The 17,623-nt window shown below is 41.2% G+C and overlaps 1 protein-coding gene across 5 annotated transcripts in view; it reads left to right on the top strand.

Annotated features, from left to right (window-relative positions):
• The first annotated feature begins 2,081 nt into the window (after positions 1–2,081).
• Positions 2,082–17,623, top strand: part of LOC118402534 (zinc finger SWIM domain-containing protein 5-like) — a 69,553-nt gene continuing 54,011 nt past the window's right edge. For 3 of the 5 annotated variants that reach the window (XM_052476953.1, XM_052476951.1, XM_052476952.1), the window contains exon 1: positions 2,083–2,670. In XM_052476953.1, coding sequence (XP_052332913.1) covers positions 2,172–2,670 — 499 coding nt within the window. In that variant the 5' untranslated portion in view covers positions 2,083–2,171. Of the gene's footprint in view, positions 2,671–17,623 lie in introns of all 5 variants that reach the window. The other 2 variants (XM_052476954.1, XM_052476950.1) reach the window with 1 other exon arrangement.

Genomic DNA, 17,623 nt, shown 5'->3' with positions numbered 1-17,623 from the left:
TGACCAACAACCTGATGGTCACTCTGACAGAGCTCCAGAGTTCCTCTGTGGAGATAAAGGGGGAACCTTCCAGAAGGACAACCATCTCTGCAGCACTCCATCAATCAGGCCTTTATGGTAGAGTGGCCCTACGGAAGCCACTCCTCAGTAAAAGACACATGATAGCCCCCTTGGGAGTTTGCCAGAAGGCACCTAAAGGACTCTCTGGTATGATGAAACCAAGATTGAACTCTTTGGCCTGAATGCCAAGCGTCACGTCTGGAGGAAACCTGGCACCATCCCTACAGTGATGCATGGTGGTGGTAGCATCATGCTGTGGGGATGTTTTTCAGTGGCAGGGACTGGGAGACTAGTCAGGTGTCAAGGGAAAGATGAACGGAGCAAAGTACAGAGAGATCCTTGATGACAACCTGCTCCAAAGCACTCAGGACTTCAGACAAGGGCGAAGGTTCATCTTCCAACAGGACAACGACCCTAAATACACAGCCAAGACAATACAGGAGTGGCTTTAGGACAAGTCTCTGATTGTCCTTGAGTGGTCCAGCCAGAGCTCCAGCCCTCCAGCCAGAGCTCGGACTTGAACCCGATCAAACATCTCTGGAGAGACGTAAAAATAGCTGTGCAGCGATGCTCCCCATCCAACCTGCAGAGAAAAATGGGAGAAACTCCCCAAATACATTTGTGCCAAGCTTGTAGAGTCATACCCAAGAAGACTTGAGGCTGTAATCATTGCCAAAGGTGCTTCAACAAAGTACTGAGTAAAGGGTCTGTGAATACTTAATGTAAATGTTATATTTCATTTTTTGTTGTTGTTATATTCTGTTTTTGCTTTGTCATTATGGGGTATTGTGTGTAGATTGATGAAGGGGGAAAAAAACGATTGAATCAATTTTAGAATAAAGCTGTAAAGTAACTAAATGTGGAAACAGTGAAGGGGTCTGAACACTTTTCAAATGCACTGTATCTTGGTGAATATTATTATTGATATTATTTAATGAATTTAAATGTTTGAATATATGTCCTCTTCTCAGTCCTGGCATATGGCCTGTCAATTCACCTGTCAATTCACCAGATCTGACACCCAGTGAGTACTCTGAGGATATGTATTTGCTGCATTGGAAACATTGACATTTATTCTACAAGTAAATTGTGTAAATTTGATTTGCAAGTCAGTGCTTGTAATACATCTAAAAGAAAGATCCGTATTAGTAAAATAGGTCTATACAGCAGAGGCAGGGATTTACTGGAGGGAAGTTTTCACTACTTGGATGTGTTCATTTTATTGCCATAATGTCATGTTTATTTCAAAACATTCTTTAGGATTTATTGGACACTAATGTGGTTATTTTGGTTGTCATTCATAATTTGAATGTATAGGCTACGGTTGAAGTTGAGGTGAGCATGATGTGTCTGTCTTGTTGCAGACTACACACACAGAGCCGCCTCTTCCTATACACCAACCAAACCAACAGGCAGACTACGCGCTGCGTCCGGTTTATGAACTCAGTCAGAGTGTCAGTTTACTGATGAGAGTTAGAAAAGTATAAATACACAGGGTGCAAGTTCGGAATTTGCTAGTGCATCAGCAGTTGTCCAGTTGTTATGCTAGTCACCCAATTAGCAAATGTCAGCTAATTATTTTAAATTGCTAGGTTAGGTAGTCTAGCCAGCTATCTAAATCTTGTAGTAGGCCTATTCATTACCAAATTACCAACCGCATGTGCTCAGGGGCCCTAAACCTCCAGGGGGCCCCCATTGCTTTTGTAGTCACTCTCAAACAGATATCATATGAACATGGCATAAATCATGGCAAAATGTGTAGAATTGCAGGAAATTAGCTTTAAAACTTTCTCACCATGGAATAAATTATAGAATCTCGCCTAGGGCCCCCAGAAGGCTAGAGGCGGCACTGCACACACGCACGCACGCACGCACGCACGCACACACACACACACACACACACACACACACACACACACACACACACACACACACGCCAAGAGGCCAGTAGCGGTGGCGCGTTGTCAGTGCAGTAACGCGATTGGGGAGTGTTTGTTATTGGTGGTGACGTATACACCCCCTCAACCCCACTCCCTCCTCCCTGGTTGTGCAGTGTCTCATTTGTGCAATTCTGAAGCTGGTCGTCTGTTCTCAGTGTTTATCTGGACGTCATGGCGGAGGGACGTGGAGAGCTACCGCCTCAGCCGCCACTTCATCTATCTTTACCCCCGCCCAGCAAGCGACCGTGCTTGCGCCCGGCTCCCCGAGGGCCTGGTCCGGGGCCTGGTCCGGGTTTTCCGAACTCTCGGTTTCGCTGCCCGGAATCTCTGTTGGACTGTGCCGCGAAGGCTGTAGCGGAGAAATGGGCCTTTGAGAGGGTGGAGGAGCGCTTCGAGCGGATCCCAGAACCCGTACAGCGCCGTATAGTCTACTGGTCCTTTCCGAGAAACGAAAGGGAAATATGTATGTATTCGTCGTTTCAGTGCCGCGTCGCAGGCGAAGAGGGTCCGGCGGTGGGCACAGTAGCTCCCGCTGGATCCGGGTCTGTCCCTGGAGGGGTTACCAATACGACGGCTGCCGCTGGGGCAGCGGGCACCGGAGATGGACTGCCTTTCCGCCGAGGCATACGGCTTTTGGAGACTGGTTGTGTGGAAAATGTCTTACAAGTCGGTAAGTGGAACAAAAGCAGCACTTTGCCCTTGTCCCTCCTCTTAAAGCTTTTCACATTAATCTGTACCCGCTAACTCGGTCAAGGAAGGGTCGGATGGCTTCTAGGAATTATAAGTTTTTCCATACAAACAAAAGTATTGAAAACCTGGTCTATGTTGATGCAATTTTAGCATACGCCAATATTAATTTGGTCCGGTTCAAATTAAGTGAACAGAATGATCTACATTCGATTTGCAAATTCAGATGTCTGGCTAGGCTACTCTGTTTCAGTAGAAAGCAGGATACGTTGGTCTGTATCAGTTTAGCTGTTAATAAATTAAAGGGCTGTCAGTTGAGGAGCCTTTATTGTAGCCGTTTGTTAAAATGTGACTGGTTTTAACCACACGAACTGAGAAAAGTATAATTTCCATAGCCTCAATATAGCACTGACTCGCTTCACATTACGTTGAGTCGATTGATCCGACCCAGCTATGTGTTGGCAACATTTAGCACTTTTTTTCCGTCGTCTGGGGCTACAGTATCGAAGGCTTCGCTTTCCGTGCGCCGGACTGGCCGCTGAGGGGATCTACACACACGCGAATAAAATGGATCTCCATTAGTCAGTTTTAAATTTTTATTATTTTACAACTCGATTGTCTTTTTGATAGATAAAGGGTAGTTTGTGTTAGACAAAGGCGGTTATTGGTTATCTTATTATAATTAAACCAACATAAGCCGCTTTGATCCAAATCCTATATCTTTTGTTTATTTGCTAGTTGGACAAGACAAAGGACTCGTATCCAATCTAGTATGGACATTTTTTTTGCAATGTTAACCAAGCATCGAACGCAAGTATAGAAGTATTAAAATAGATCCGGATGCCTTAAATTGTACCAAATCATATTAGTGCTGGGAAAATGTGTCTCGGGGTAGCTCCTCTGCTACACAATAGCTTTCCAGTTGAGATTATCAATATCCGTCTCGCATTTCCAATGCGATCACTGCAAAATAGCCACCACCGAGGGTTATTTTCGACCAAGGGACAACTCAGCGGCTCCTCTCTCCAACGAAATATTGTTTTATTCATGCGTCTGCCTCCATAAAATGTTAGACTTATGAAATCCTCATTATCTAAACCAATGGAGGGTTTGATTAACTTTTGTTTAGGGCGAAGAGACAGATAAACATATGGGTTTACACATCCCGACAACTGGCAACGGAATAGGCCTAGAACACGTTGTTATAGGTTACAGCAAAGACTGGGCTATTGGCCTATGTGGAAATGTTTTGATTTCATATTGTTTCTGTACAATATTACTTGAAAATAATAAACGCACACCATATTATATTCTAAAAACATGATGATAAATCCCAAAGTTCAGTAAGGCATAAGGAAATATGATAGCATGTAGAAATATAAAATCCACATGAATTATGCAGATATGTGTCCGACGAGAGACAGTCAATTTGTGAACTCAAGTGATTTCGCTATGGCAATGTGTGGCTGAGTATGGAAAAAACAACCAACCTCAGCACAGTGGAGTCTGAGTTGTCCCTTGAAATATAGGCTATAATGTGCCTCAAAAGAGACACTTACCAGAGTTAGCCGTAAATAATGTATTTTCCTTCCGGGTCAATACAGGCCGTGTTTACCTTTTTATGAGCAAAATGGAAAGCGGGTAAATGTTCACATATGGGTCCCTGAGATTTATATAAAGTAGAAATGAAATATTTTTCTGCCATTTGTTTTGTGCATCTTGTCTCTACATTCTTATATTTGTCTAAAAAAGACTATGGTACATTAACTTTGTTTACACCACCAAGCCTTTCTACAAAGTGCATACATTCCTATGGTATAAAACCAGCTACAGATGAGGGTTGCTTGTGCCTTCAAAATATTTAGGATAGTTTTCCACTTGCTCTCTGTGACTGCCAGAACTAACCAGCTCCCTGTATCTTAACCATGCTGTGGGTCTCCTGGCACGTGATTTTTAATTTAGAGGGTTCTGCCTGGTGCTCCAGGCCTGCAAAGCAGATGGGATGTTTACAAACGAACAGCTTATATGAAGCGTTGGAGAAACCCAGGAACATGTCATCTTTGGGAATGCAGCCCGTTTATGTTCTACCTTTTGGTATACTCAATGAGTCTAGATTCAACGACTGGCATGTCTTCCTTGCTTGTTTGATAGTTCAGACAGAACATTCCACTCCTAGTCATCCAAAACCTTGTTACCTGCCTTGAGACATTTAGCCAACTGTCAGAACAGGACAGGAGCAGGCCTGTTGCTAGCTCTCTCTCTCTCTCTCTCTCTCTCTCTCTCTCTCTCCATTGCCTCATGTCTGGATGGGCCCACCACTTCTTTTCACCAGAATTGTAATTCACATGCCGCAACAGTAAGCCCAAAAGTCCTTAGTCAGCGCTTTTTGTGTCGATGGGGGCAAACTCATCTGCAGTCAGGACAGTGCAGTGGCTCATAAATAAATTCAGTGTTTGGATTTTTGAAATTAATTAGTATAACTGTGTAATCAGTTGAAAGACAAGAATACCAGTTTGGCCCAGATATATGACTTTGTCTGGTGTGCTTAACTCTAAAGTCCCGTATTGCATGTGAACTCATCACATTGCACATATTAGCCTGTGCTCATAATCTACTCAGGGCTTTAGTCATAATTAGAATAATCAAAGCTGGTTGTGTGTTTGTGTATAATCCCCCACACATGCCTAGCAGTCTCCTCATCACCAGGCAGAATCCTATAAAGTCCTCAGAGAGGAGGTTCCAGCTTTGAGTCAGGCTTCAGGATTATTGGGTCATGCTTTGTTACCCAGCTGTAGAAAAAGCCCTTGTTCACAGAATGGGGAGGAGGAGGGTCTGTGTGTGTGGTGGGGGGGATTGTTATAAACATGGTCCTCTCTCTACCTCACCACGTTGTTTCATAAAGCCGTAATAGGTCCCCCTCTTTGAAGCTTCACCGACTTCCACTAGAGACGAAGCCATGCTTATGCTGGATTATGCAATTTAGCTCTTGAGATTCCTGTGACAATGTTTGGGGGGGTTCAAGTCATGTGGGGCTTCTGCTATGAAGAGAGGGTTTAAGGGTGACAGAAAGCCTAGCGGTTAAGACTGTTGGGCCTGTTGGGTTTGAATCTGTATGTGCCCTTGAGCAAGGCGCTTAATCCTAACTGCTCCTGTAAATCGCTCTGGATAAGAGTTTCTGCTAGATGACTAAAGTGTAAGTAAAAGGAAGTGATTGAGCTCAGCCAGGTCCATTCCTAGTCATCGATGATGTACCTCAGCCATGACTCAAACAGGAGTCACCCACCTCTTGGATTTTTGTGTGGCAGGGTGCGGGCCGAGTACGATCATGTCTTTTTGTTTTTCCATCTTGGCATCTCATTTGTAACACCTGTATTGTGGAAGGCATTTTTGTGTGTTTTGGGGGTTTCGTTAGAAATGACACATGGTAAAATAAGTTGTTTATACTAGATGATGCCATGTTAATGCTGTGGGTAGACGGCTGTTTAACTGTCTGTCTCTCTCCTCTCATTCTGTTACATTTGGGCTCTTCTACTTCCCTACTACAAAATGAAAACTACCCATTCACTAATGACTAACCCATAGTGTCTAGTCTACATTATAAAATGGATATGTATCGTTAGTAAATCTGTGCATCTGCTAATGGACTTTACTTAGGCTATTTGTTTTTGATGCAGACCCCATCTTTTTATTTTTGTACCCTTACTGTATGTTTTCCCAAACTCAAGTGAGTTTGGAGGTTGTTTCTTGGCTTGATTTTCTTGGCTCGATTTGAGGCAGATATTAATTTGTTGCTCCTCATGTCACTACTCATAGTTAGCCTTATCCACCTCATTTTCAAATGTTGCTATGGGACAGCCAAACAATAGAAGTGATGGATTCGACTTCCACTTTTACTTCCCTACTGCAGCCCGCCGGTGGCAAACTTGCCTCAAGATGCTGGAGTAAATTATTAGGAGTCAATTTATAGAGCATAGTACTTAAGTAAAAAATACTTGAAAGTACTACTTATATAGGCCATCCAATGTATTCAGCGCATGTGACAAATAAAATTTGATTTGATTTAAGTCGTTTTTGGGGGCGTATCTGTACTTTACTAATTGCATTTTTGATAACGTTTACTGTTACTTCACCACATCCCTAAAAAAATGATGTACTTTACTCCATACCTTTTCCCTGACACCCAAAAGTACTCGTTACATTTTGGATGCTTAGCAGGACAGGAAAATTGTCTAATTTACACACTTATCGTGATAACATCCCAAGTCATCCCTACTGCCTCTGATCTGGCGGACTCACTTAACACATGCTTTGTAAATTATGTCTGACTGTTGGAGCGTGCCCCTGCTATTCGTAAAAATAATAATTATAATTATGCCCTCTGGTTTGCTTTATATAAGGAATTTGAAATGATTTACACTTACTTCTGATACTTAAGTATATTTAAAACAAAATACTTTTAGATTTGTACTCAAGTAGTATTTTACTGGGTGACTCACTTTTACTTGAGTCATTTTCTATCATGGTATCTTTACTTTTACTCAAGTATACTTTTTCCACTATTGCAATCATCTGATCAACATATCCTACTGCATGCTGCCTATTAATAAAGTGGTAACAAGTCCATTCAGTGTGTTTTTTTGTCATATTGACAACTGATAATAATAGGCTACTTCAATGTACATGTGTAGGCCAAATGAAAAATAATATAGTAACTTGTATTTAGATGACGCCGTTTCACCTGCACATATTTTACAGCATGTCAATATTGCCTCGTTGCTCAAATGGTTTGCAAGTGATTTCCATTTTTCTAATGGTTGTCAAGTCCTTTGGGTCTTGTTTTACTGTGCTCATCTCTCTGTCTGTCCTGTTCAACTGTTTGCAAATGGCAATGCATCAGTAAAACAATGTTATCATAACTGGCCAAAAGTGATCACACCAATCAATGCACTTTCTCTCCTAAACTTTCCATGACAGTTCATTTTCTGTAGGCCTGTTTTACATTCAGCAATCGGCAAGAGCAAGTCTGCTCCACTATCAGGGCCGGCATTATGGGCGGGCCCCAGGGGGCCTGGCCCGCCCTACCGGAACCCCTTGCCCGTCCAAATAAATATAGAAATATTTATTTATTTGACCGAGACGCATGCCGACAAAGATTAATCAATCTCAGATTTAAGCATCCAAGTGAGCGAAACAGTGCCCCTCTGTCTCAGTATGTGTAGACCACAGGAGGTTGGTGGCACCTGAATTGGGGAGGACAGGGTTGTGGTAATGGCTGGATTGGTATAAGTGGAATGGTATCAAACACAATAAACATGGTTTCCATATGTTTGATGCCATTCCATTCCCTCTGCTCCAACCATTATGAGCTGTGCTCCCTTTCTCAGCCTCCACTGGTGTAGACCATGTATTGTATCTGATGCTGTCTGGGCAAAAAGAGTATGTCATGTCATACCTTTTCTGACCAGACAGCATCAGATACATGGGCCACTTATAGTAAGACAAAGGGGTGCTGTTTTGCCCTCCAGTTTCAGCAGAGAGGAAGAAACGAAGTGAGAGAACCCACTTTTGCCAAAATCTGCTCTGAATAAGCACAATGCGTTTCTAATATGCAGACCTAACCTTGTCGCCTGCATTCTCGACTTTGGACCAACGACTCACGTTGTTAGGGAGGAGACATGATCACCTTATCATTATATACAGATCTCTGGTTTCAGACACTTGCAAATTAAAAAGGAAAGTTGGCGGGTGAACAATGCACTGTTCGGATGCTGGCTTCCCCTATAGTGTATTGATGTTTTGCCAAAATGTATATAATAATTACTTACTAAAATCCTTCAAAATACTTTACCAGAGAGTTTGACTTGGCCACAGAGCACCATTTAGCGTATTTAAAAAATGTAAAAAAAACTAGCTGTGGATTGTTTCAAATCACAACTGAATATGCCTATTTGTCAAGCCAGCTTTATGGGCAACGCACGTGGTAATAGGCCTAGTTGATTACTGAGTTGCATCTGTCAGGAAAAAGCATCTGAAATATGTGAAGATAATGTATGTGGAGTATAATTTAAAATGTTAAATTCATGCACGCGCATGCGTGGTCCTGTGGGGAAAAAACGGACCTGCTTATAGAAATCAACTCTCCCAACTCATTTAGTTCTGGCTCTGTCCACTATTGATTAGCCCTAGGCCTACATTTTTAGATGAGCAAATTATTATTTCTACCTGGGCTACAAAAACACACTGCAATGAGAAATGTGTTATTGTTAACAAGTGAGTATTGTCTATAGGCTGTAACCTGCTAGCCTGGCTGACTCGCAACCCACGTGACCACACAGCGAGGCGGTTGTTAGCAAGACTAGTAAACTGCAGTGATCTAGGCTAATTTGAATAACCGCTCAAACATCCTGTTTTGTTTCATGCCGAAATAACTACATAGCACCTAATTTATGAAAGTTGCCAATTGCAATATAAAGTCAGGAGAAGAAAAAGCTTGGAAGGAAGAGAGATGACTAGAAACGATTCAGTTGACCGTTTTATGTGTGGATTAATTGGCGGAGTAGAGGACCTTGTGCATTTCAGGTAAAATAACAACTCAATGTTTATATCCCAGGACAAATTAGCTAGCATCAGCAAGCTAGCTAAATAGGACAAATTAGCTAGCAAGTGCAAGCTAACTAGCTAAATTGCCATACATTTTTAATGTATTTTGACCTGTCCCCAAATTAATATAAGTGGTTCAGAGTTTGATTTGATATTTTAACCTGCGTGTTGTGATCACGTTTGGTGTGGGGGGACAAAATATATTTATGCCCGATGGTGCACGCGCACAGCCGGTTTGGGTTCCATGTAAGTTAGAAGCATATGCCCATTAACCCATCCATTTATAAAGAGAATATATTGTGTTAATTTACAAGGTGGGGGGAAAAAATGATCAGATAGGCTACCTGTGATTTCGTTATGTCAGCTCCAGTCCCCGGACTCCAGTACGGTTCCTAAAAGTCTCAGTTAAAGTGAAAGTCTTACATGCAACCTGGAAAAAGCCTGTTAACTTCCAAGGCCAACGAGTGTTCTTTGATCATGACTACGTGGGAGAGATACTGAAAAGAAGGAAAGAATACAGCCCCATTAAGAAAGCACTTAAAGAGAAGGGTATTCGCTTCCAAACACCATACCCGGCAAAAAGGCGGGTATTTCTGGAAAATGGCCCGGTTACATACGAGCATGCAGACGAGGCAGCTGAGGACCTGAAGTCAAGGGGCTTCCCAGTGGAGTATACCGCCAGGAGAAGGGCGACATCACCAGCGGTAAAAGACTCGAGCAAGCTCTCCCATGGATCGTTGTTGACAAGCAGGGTCGTGGAGGAAGAGGGAAACCATCTCGGCGAGAGGACGTTCACATCCGAGAGAGACACTGAATCGGATTTAACAGAATGAATAGTTACCGCGAGCTGTTAAGACTTTGGGTTGTTATGGTTGACATTACAATAGGTAAAATATATCCCCTATTTTCCTCTATTAATGCTGAACAAGGGTGAGTAGCCAAAAGCATGTGTTCTTTACGAACACACTAAGTAGTGTCACGTTAATAACATATACAGTGGGGCAAAAACGTATTTAGTCAGCCACCAATTGTGCAAGTTCACCCACTTAAAAAGATTAGAGGCCTGTAATTTAGTATTTGGTCAATAACAAAAGTTTATCTCAATACCTTGTTATATACCCTATGTTTGCAACGACAGAGGTAAAAAGTCTTCACAGGGTTTTCACACACTGTTGCTGGTATTTTGGCCCATTCCTCCATGCAGATCTCCTCTAGAGCAGTGATGTTTTGGGGCTGATGCTGGGCAACACGGACTTTCAACTCCCTCCAAAGATTTTCTATGGGGTCGAGATCTGGAGACTAGCTAGGCCACTCCAGGACTTTGAAATGCTTCTTACGAAGCCACTCCTTCGTTGCCCGGGCGGTGTACTTTGGATCATTGTCATGCTGAAAGACCCAGCCACGTTTCATCTTCAATGCCCTTGCTGATGGAAGGAGGTTTTCACTTAAAATCTCACGATACATGGCCCCATTCATTCTTTCCTTTACACGGATCAGTCGTCCTGGTCCCTTTGCAGAAAAACAGCCCCAAAGCATGATGTTTCCACCCGCATGCTTCACAGTAGGTATGATGTTCTTTGGAGATAACTCAGCATTCGTTGTCCTCCAAACACGACGAGTTTAGTTTTTACCAAAAAGTTATATTTTGGTTTCAACTGACTATGTGACATTCTCCCAATCTTCTTTTGGATCATCTAAATGCTCTCTAGCAAACTTCAGATGGGCCTGGACATGTACTGGCTTAAGCAGGGGGACACGTCTGGCACTGCAGGATTTGAGTCCCTAGCGGCTTAGTGTGTTACTGATGGTAGGCTTTGTTACTTTGGTCCCAGCTCTCTGCAGGTCATTCACTAGGTCCCCCCGTGTGGTTCTGGGATTTTTGCTCACCGTTCTTGTGATCATTTTGACCCCACGGCGTGAAATACTTTTTTGCACCACTGTATATTAGCTAAGGATTAATGACACATTGACAACGGGGCGACAGAAGGGCATATCAAGGGGAGGATTCAAGATATGCAACCATGACCAATATAGTTTCACTTGTAATTAACCGATGTGTATAAGCGACAAAGTAGGCGCCCTTATTATTTTCAGTTCCACCAGGTCTTGTTTGTGACTACGTCACACATTTTCATATCTGAGCGAGGGGCCCGTCCTGCGGACTGGCTCATCTCCTCAAACCCCAGAGGCAAGAGACAGTCCTCTGACATGGGAGTCCAAATACCAAAGTATTTTCCCACTTTGGTTTACTTTATTATCGTTCTTGATTTGTCGTTCATTTTTAGGCTCATGAAAAGCAGGCAGATATGGTGCACAGTTTTTTTAAAATGTATTTATATCGATGCATCATGGGGAATTTAAGGTAATACGTCTCAATGTAAACGGACTGGGGAGTGACATCAAGAGAAGTAAGGTCATCAGTCTCAGGTCATCAGTGTCAATGTAAACGGACATGGGTCATCAGTCTCAATGTGACATGACATCGAGAAGTAAGGTAATAAGTCTCAATGTAAACGGACTGGGGAGTGACATCAAGAGAAGTAAGGTCATAGCAAAGATGAAACGGGAGAGAGGTAACATACTATTCTGGCAGGAAACTCACTTATCCACACCTGAACATGAGGAACTCAAGAAAATGGGATATAGGAACACTTTTTTTTTTCTTACAAAATGGGTAGAAGGGGAGTTGCAATCTTGATCCCAAATTCAGTTAATTTAGAGTTTATGTCAGAAATAAAATACTAGGGTAGATTTATACTTGTTAAATGTAAACTGGATAACAAGGAAGTTACATTATTTAATGTATACGCACCCCCAGGGAGTGACATGGTCTTCTACAGGAAGTTACATTATTTAATGTATACGCACCCCCAGGGAGTGACATGGTCTTCTACAGGAAGTTACATTATTTAATGTATACGCACCCCCAGGGAGTGACATGGTCTTCTACAGGAAGTTACATTATTTAATGTATACGCACCCCCAGGGAGTGACATGGTCTTCTACAGGAAGTTACATTATTTAATGTATACGCACCCCCAGGGAGTGACATGGTCTTCTACAGGAAGTTACATTATTTAATGTATACGCACCCCCAGGGAGTGACATGGTCTTCTACAGGAAGTTACATTATTTAATGTATACGCACCCCCAGGGAGTGACATGGTCTTCTACAGGAAGTTACATTATTTAATGTATACGCACCCCCAGGGAGTGAAATGGTATTCTACAGGAAGGTGTTTGATTTAATTGCCACAGAAACCTCTGGCACTCTTATCTGTGGAGGGGACTTTAACACAATTCTAAACTCAAAATTGGACAGCACAAACCAAAATAGGAAAATGAGCCTAGTTGCCAAAAAGATCAATAGGATACTGCAGGATCTAGGACTGCTCGATGTATGGCGTGACACCCACAAGACCGATAAGGAATATACTTTTTACTCAGCCCGCCACACTGAAAACTCCAGGTTAGACTACTTTGTTATGTACAGTGCAGATAGACACAGGCTTAAGGATTGTAGGATCAGGCAGAGCGACTTATCAGATCATAATGGAGTTTACTTAACTTTTCACCTTGATAGCAAACCAAGAAATACTATATGGAGACTTAATACAAGCATGCTGAATGATCTAGCATTCAAGGAATCAATAAGGCGAGGTCAGTACAGGTGCATCAAAGCTGGGACCGAGAGATTGAAAACAGCTTCTATCTCAAGGTCATCAGACTGTTAAACAGCCACCACTAACATTGAGTGGCTGCCGCCAACACACTGACTCAACTCCAGCCACTTTAATAATGGGAATTGTTGGGAAATGATGTAAAATATATCACTAGCCACTTTAAACAATGCTACCTAATATAATGTTTACATACCCTACATTATTAATCTCATATGTATGCGTATATACTGTACTCTATCATCTACTGCATCTTTATGTAATACATGTATCACTAGCCACTTTGACTATGCCACTTTGTTTACATACTCATCTCATATGTATATACTGTACTCGATACCATCTACTGTATCTTGCCTATGCCGCTTTGTACCATCACTCATTCATATCTTTATGTACATATTCTTTATCCCCTTACACTTGTGTCTATAAGGTAGTAGTTTTGGAATTGTTAGCTAGATTACTTGTTGGTTATTACTGCATTGTCGGGACTAGAAGCACAAGCATTTCGCTACACACGCATTAACATCTGCTAACCATGTGTATGTGACAAATCAAATTTGATTTGATTTAAAGACAGAATCTATATGGAGAATAACGATAATGGGGAAGTATCTCCTGCTATATTGTGGGATGCAGCTAAGGTGGTTATTAGAGGGAAGATCATAGCCACATCATCTCTCAAGAAAAAGATTAAAGCACAGAAACTGCTGAAATTACAGGAAACCCTAAGGAACTTAGAGCGATCTCATAGTCAATACAAAGACCCTCTTATATTACGAGAGATTCAAAAGGTAAAACAGGACATTACCCAGATTTATAGAGAAGAAGTAGAGAAAAAGCTTAGGTTCCTGAAACAATGATATTATGAAGCAGGCTTAAAGGAAACCAAATTACTAGCATGGAGACTCATGAAACAACAAGCACAGAATACCATTTTCAAAATAAAAGACCCCAAAACAAAAAAGATCACATGCAAATTAGTTGAAATACAGAATGCATTTGAATCATATTACACAAATCTGTACAAGCAACCAGAGAAGGCAGATGCACAGACAATAGAGCACTTTTTGAACTCACTTGATCTCCCGTCAATTGGGACAGAGCAAAATGATAGACTAACTTTAGAAATATCCACAGAAGAAATTAATGAAGCAATATCTCAACAAAAAGTCAACAAGTCTCCAGGCACTGATGGCTTCCCTTCAGAATGGTTCAGGACCTTCAGAGAACAATTAGCACCTCTACTTAAGGCCTGTTTTAACTGGACCCCGAGGGAGGGGGGTCTCCCACCGTCATGGAGAGAGGCCATCATATCAGTAATCCCAAAAGAGGGTAAAGATAAGAAAGAATGCAGTTCATATAGACCTATCGCAATTCTTAACACCGATTATAAACTATATGCATCAATAATAGCCAAAAGAATGGAGAACATACAAAATAGGCAGACACAGGACAATATAAGGAGAACACTACATGTCATGGACCACATTACTCAGAATAAGACAAGTGCAACATTAATCAGCCTAGACGCAGAAAAATAATTTGTTTCAGTGGGATGGGATTACCTATTCCAAGTTATGGAAAGATTTGGTTTCAACAAAGAAGTGATACAGTGCATCAAAACACTGTATTCATGTCCGACCGCTAGAATAAAGATGAATGGACATTTGACACGAACGATAAAATTAGAGCGAGGGGCAAGACAAGGCAATCACCCACGCTCTTCTCCTTGTACCTCGAACCATTAGCACAGGCAATAAGACAGGACCCAACCTTAGAGGGAATAACAATAAGAGGCAGTGAACATAAGATATGCATGTATGCTGATGACGTTCTGTTATTCCTTAAAGACCCAGGCTCAAGTGTACCTAGATTGATGCATTCCTTTTGGAACATATTCAGGGTATGTGCTTAACGTACACAAGAACCAAGCCCTAGTATATCATTATACCCCGCAGGAAGAGTTGAAGAGTAGGTATAACTTCACCTGGACCTCTTCATCCATTATATATCTTGGAGTATATCTACCAAAAGATATATATATATATGGCATTTAGCAGACACTTTTATCCAAAAAGATACACGCTTTTATCCAAAAAGATACACCCAAACTTTATTGCATGAATTACGATCACATTAACAAGAAAATATATGATGACCTAGACAGGTGGAATTCACTTCCCTTAGATCTTAGTAGTAGAATTGAAACCATCAAAATGAACATCCTGCCAAGGTTACTTTATTTGTTCCAATCACTGCCCATAGAAATCCCACCTAAACAGTTTAGGGAATGGGATAAACGGATATCAAGGTTTATCCGGAACAGTAAAAGACCAACAACTAGATATACAACATTGCAGTTACCAATAAACTGTGGGGGTATGGCCTTACCAAACGTAAAAGATTATTATGTGTCAGCCCAAATGAGACCTCTGGTGTGTTGGTGCAATTCAGAATACGAATCCAAATGGAAGACTACTTTGACAGAGATACCCATACAGTCAGTTTTGGGAAATGAGGGTGTGGTAAACTAAATATACAATAGACAAAATCAGTGGATTAATTTCTCTCAGAAGACCTGGTTTAGGGTAGATAAACAAAATAATTTAGACAGAGAGCTCAAACTGCTGAGTTGGCCCGCATACGACCCCAGCTTCATCCCTGCAACTCAGGACAGCAGGTTTAAACAATGGACGCAGAAAGGCATCACATCATTCGGTACAATTATAAGGAATGGGAACCTAGATAACTTCCAGGACCTAAGTAAAAAAACATGGCTTGGATAAACAACATTTTTACAGATCTCTACAAGTTCGACACTATTTCTTAAGTGAGATAAAAGTGACTGACCCTCGAGCACCTCTCAAATTAATCCAAGTATTCACTAACGCATACAACTTGGAGTAACAAAAAAAACTATTTCAAATCTCTACTTGGGTATTCAAAAAAAGAAATGGGAGGAGGAACTTAATAACCTCTTGAAACTAGGGGGCACTATTTTTAATTTTGGAAAAATAACGTTCCCAAAGTAAACCGCCTATTTCTCAGGACCAGATGCTAGATTATGCATATAATTGACAGCTTAGGATAGAAAACACTCTGTTTCCAAAACTGTCTAAATATTGTCTGTGAGTACAACAGAACTGATATTGCAGGCGAAACCCTGAGGAAAATCCAATCAGGTAGTGCCTCTTATTTTGAAACCGTTGTGTTCCTATGCACCCCTATTGGCCATTAGAAGGGATATCAACCAGATTCCTTTTTCTACGTATTCCCTAAGGTGTCTACATACGTAAACTACTACATTGCGTAAGTGGCCAGCTGAGGGCTCTCAGCGTGATTCCTGCGTAAAAGACAGAGGTCGTAATTTTTCCTCTCGCTCCTACTGGAAAGCTAATTGTCCTGGTTGATATATTATTGAATAAATAATTGAAAAACACCTTGAGGATTGATTATAAAAAACGTTGGCCATGTTTCTGTCGATATTATGGATATAATTTGGAATGTTTTTTGGCGTTGTCATGACCACTATTTCCGGTGAATTTCTCAACATAACGTGACCAACAAACCAGAGGTATTTTGGGTATAAAAATCATATTTTTGGAACAAAGGGAACATTTGCTGTCTAACTGGGAGTCTCGTCAGTGAAAACATCCGAAGATCATCAAAGGTAAACGGTTAATTTGATTGCTTTTCTGATTTTCGTGACCAAGCTTCCTGCTGCTAGCTAGGCTATCGATAAACTTACACAAATGCTTGTCTTGCTTTCGCTGTAAAGCATCATTTCAAAATCTGAGATGACAGGGTGATTAACAAAAGGCTAAGCTGTGTTTCACTATATTTCACTTGTGATTTCATGAATAAGAATATTTTCTAGTAATATTTTTTTGACCGTTGTGCTATGCTAATTAGTGTAGTTGATGACAATTCTCCCGGATCCGGGATGGGTAAGTTCCAAGAGGTTTTAACATTGAAATAACTGATGAAACATGGTTGAACATATTAGAGACTCAACAAAGCTCCACCAACTCAAGGTCATGGAGAGAATTCTGTTGGAAGAATGTTATACGTTTCTTCATAACACCTAAACTGAAATCAAAACAGACTGGCTCACTACACCCTTGTTAGAGAGAATGCGGTCTATTGAGGGGCGACCACTCTCATATCTTTTGCACTTGCCCCGCAATCGTAACTTACTGGGAAGAAATAAGATCTAACATTGGAAAAAATAATGGGATTTGACATAGAACAAACATTCATTTCTTTGTACATGGAAATACCTGATAACTTACACAATAGAGAAAAGTACCTCTTGAATGTCCTACTGGCAGCCAGTAAAAAGTTTATAACTAGGAAATGTCTTCAAAAAGACCCTCCCAGAGTGACACAATGGATCGACATTGTAGAAGAAATACACCACATGGAGCGTATGACCTTTGCTTTAAGAACTCAACAGGAGAGAGGTCAAGAATACTGGGAAAAATGGGTTTCGTACTTGGAAAAGGTCTAATTCAAAGATGTCAATGTAACTAATATGATGATGAAGGTATGAAGTGCACTGTAACTGCCATCTTTTTTTGTTCTTTTATTTGTGCTTTCTTTGTGTTCCTACAATAAAAACAAAGTATAAAAAAAAGAAATAACTGCATCTAG

This window comes from Oncorhynchus keta, chromosome 23 (assembly GCF_023373465.1).
Source record: "Oncorhynchus keta strain PuntledgeMale-10-30-2019 chromosome 23, Oket_V2, whole genome shotgun sequence".
In the NCBI taxonomy this organism is placed as follows: domain Eukaryota; kingdom Metazoa; phylum Chordata; class Actinopteri; order Salmoniformes; family Salmonidae; genus Oncorhynchus; species Oncorhynchus keta.
Note: the sequence above shows the minus strand (reverse complement) of the source record. Positions and strands in the feature narration are given on the sequence as shown.